The sequence below is a fragment of the Dipodomys ordii genome, unplaced genomic scaffold (genome assembly GCF_000151885.1).
Source record: "Dipodomys ordii isolate 6190 unplaced genomic scaffold, Dord_2.0 Scaffold209, whole genome shotgun sequence".
In the NCBI taxonomy this organism is placed as follows: Eukaryota; Metazoa; Chordata; class Mammalia; order Rodentia; family Heteromyidae; genus Dipodomys; species Dipodomys ordii.
The window spans coordinates 943,686-944,420 of record NW_012267425.1 but is presented as its reverse complement, the minus strand read 5'-3'; the positions used below and the strand labels follow the sequence as shown (position 1 = coordinate 944,420).

The window sequence follows — 735 nt, the reverse complement described above, 5'->3', positions numbered from 1 at the left end:
AGTGAAGACAAGGTGAGTTGGAGCATAAAGCCTTTCTTCTCCTCTAGGAATCCTGAAACTCCGCCATATCTGGAACCTGAAGTTGATGCGTTGGTGAGGAGAAATGGGCCCCTTGAGTTGCCCACATGTCTGCCCAGATTTGCCCCTGTCCTCCTCTGCCCAGGAGAGGGCATCCAGCAGTCCAGGCAGGGTATGGGGCGGGGCCCCACAGGCCCTTCATCTGGGTCTGTGCATGCTGATGTTGGTGGGTATCGTGCTGCGGGTGGGCAAGGAGCAGTGAGTCTGTGGGAAGGGATGACTGAGGCTGTCTGTTTTAGGACCCCAGCAGCTGCAGACATCTGCTTCACTAAGGAGCTACATTCCCACTTCTTCAGCTTGGGCAAGTGCGTGCCCGTGTGCCGAGGTGAGCTGCTTCTCTGGGAGCAACTTCTAAGGGTTATCAGGCCTCCCTTAGGATAAGGAGGCTGGTGGCCAGTGCCTCTGTCCTCGAGGGACTCCTGCAAGACAATATAGAAGCCATAACATGGCAGCAGAAATATCAGGGGCTGCTTAGAGGAGATATGGTTCATAGGAGGTATCTGTTCTCTTTTTTTTAATTTAATTTATTTTATTTTATTTGTGAACATACTGTACAGAGGGTTTATAATTACATGGGCAGGATAATGCGTACATTTCTTACCAAGCATTGCAGCCTCCTCCTTTGTTTACCCTTCACATCCCTTCCCAGCCTCCCCC

At 51.3% G+C, this 735-nt stretch overlaps 1 protein-coding gene across 2 annotated transcripts in view; it reads left to right on the top strand.

Moving 5' to 3' along the window:
• Positions 1-735, top strand: part of Taz (tafazzin) — an 8,217-nt gene that overhangs the window by 2,795 nt on the left and 4,687 nt on the right. For both annotated transcript variants that reach the window (XM_013035379.1, XM_013035378.1), the window contains exons 3-4: positions 48-93; positions 318-403. In XM_013035379.1, coding sequence (XP_012890833.1) covers positions 48-93; positions 318-403 — 132 coding nt within the window. The remainder of the gene's footprint in view (positions 1-47; positions 94-317; positions 404-735) is intronic.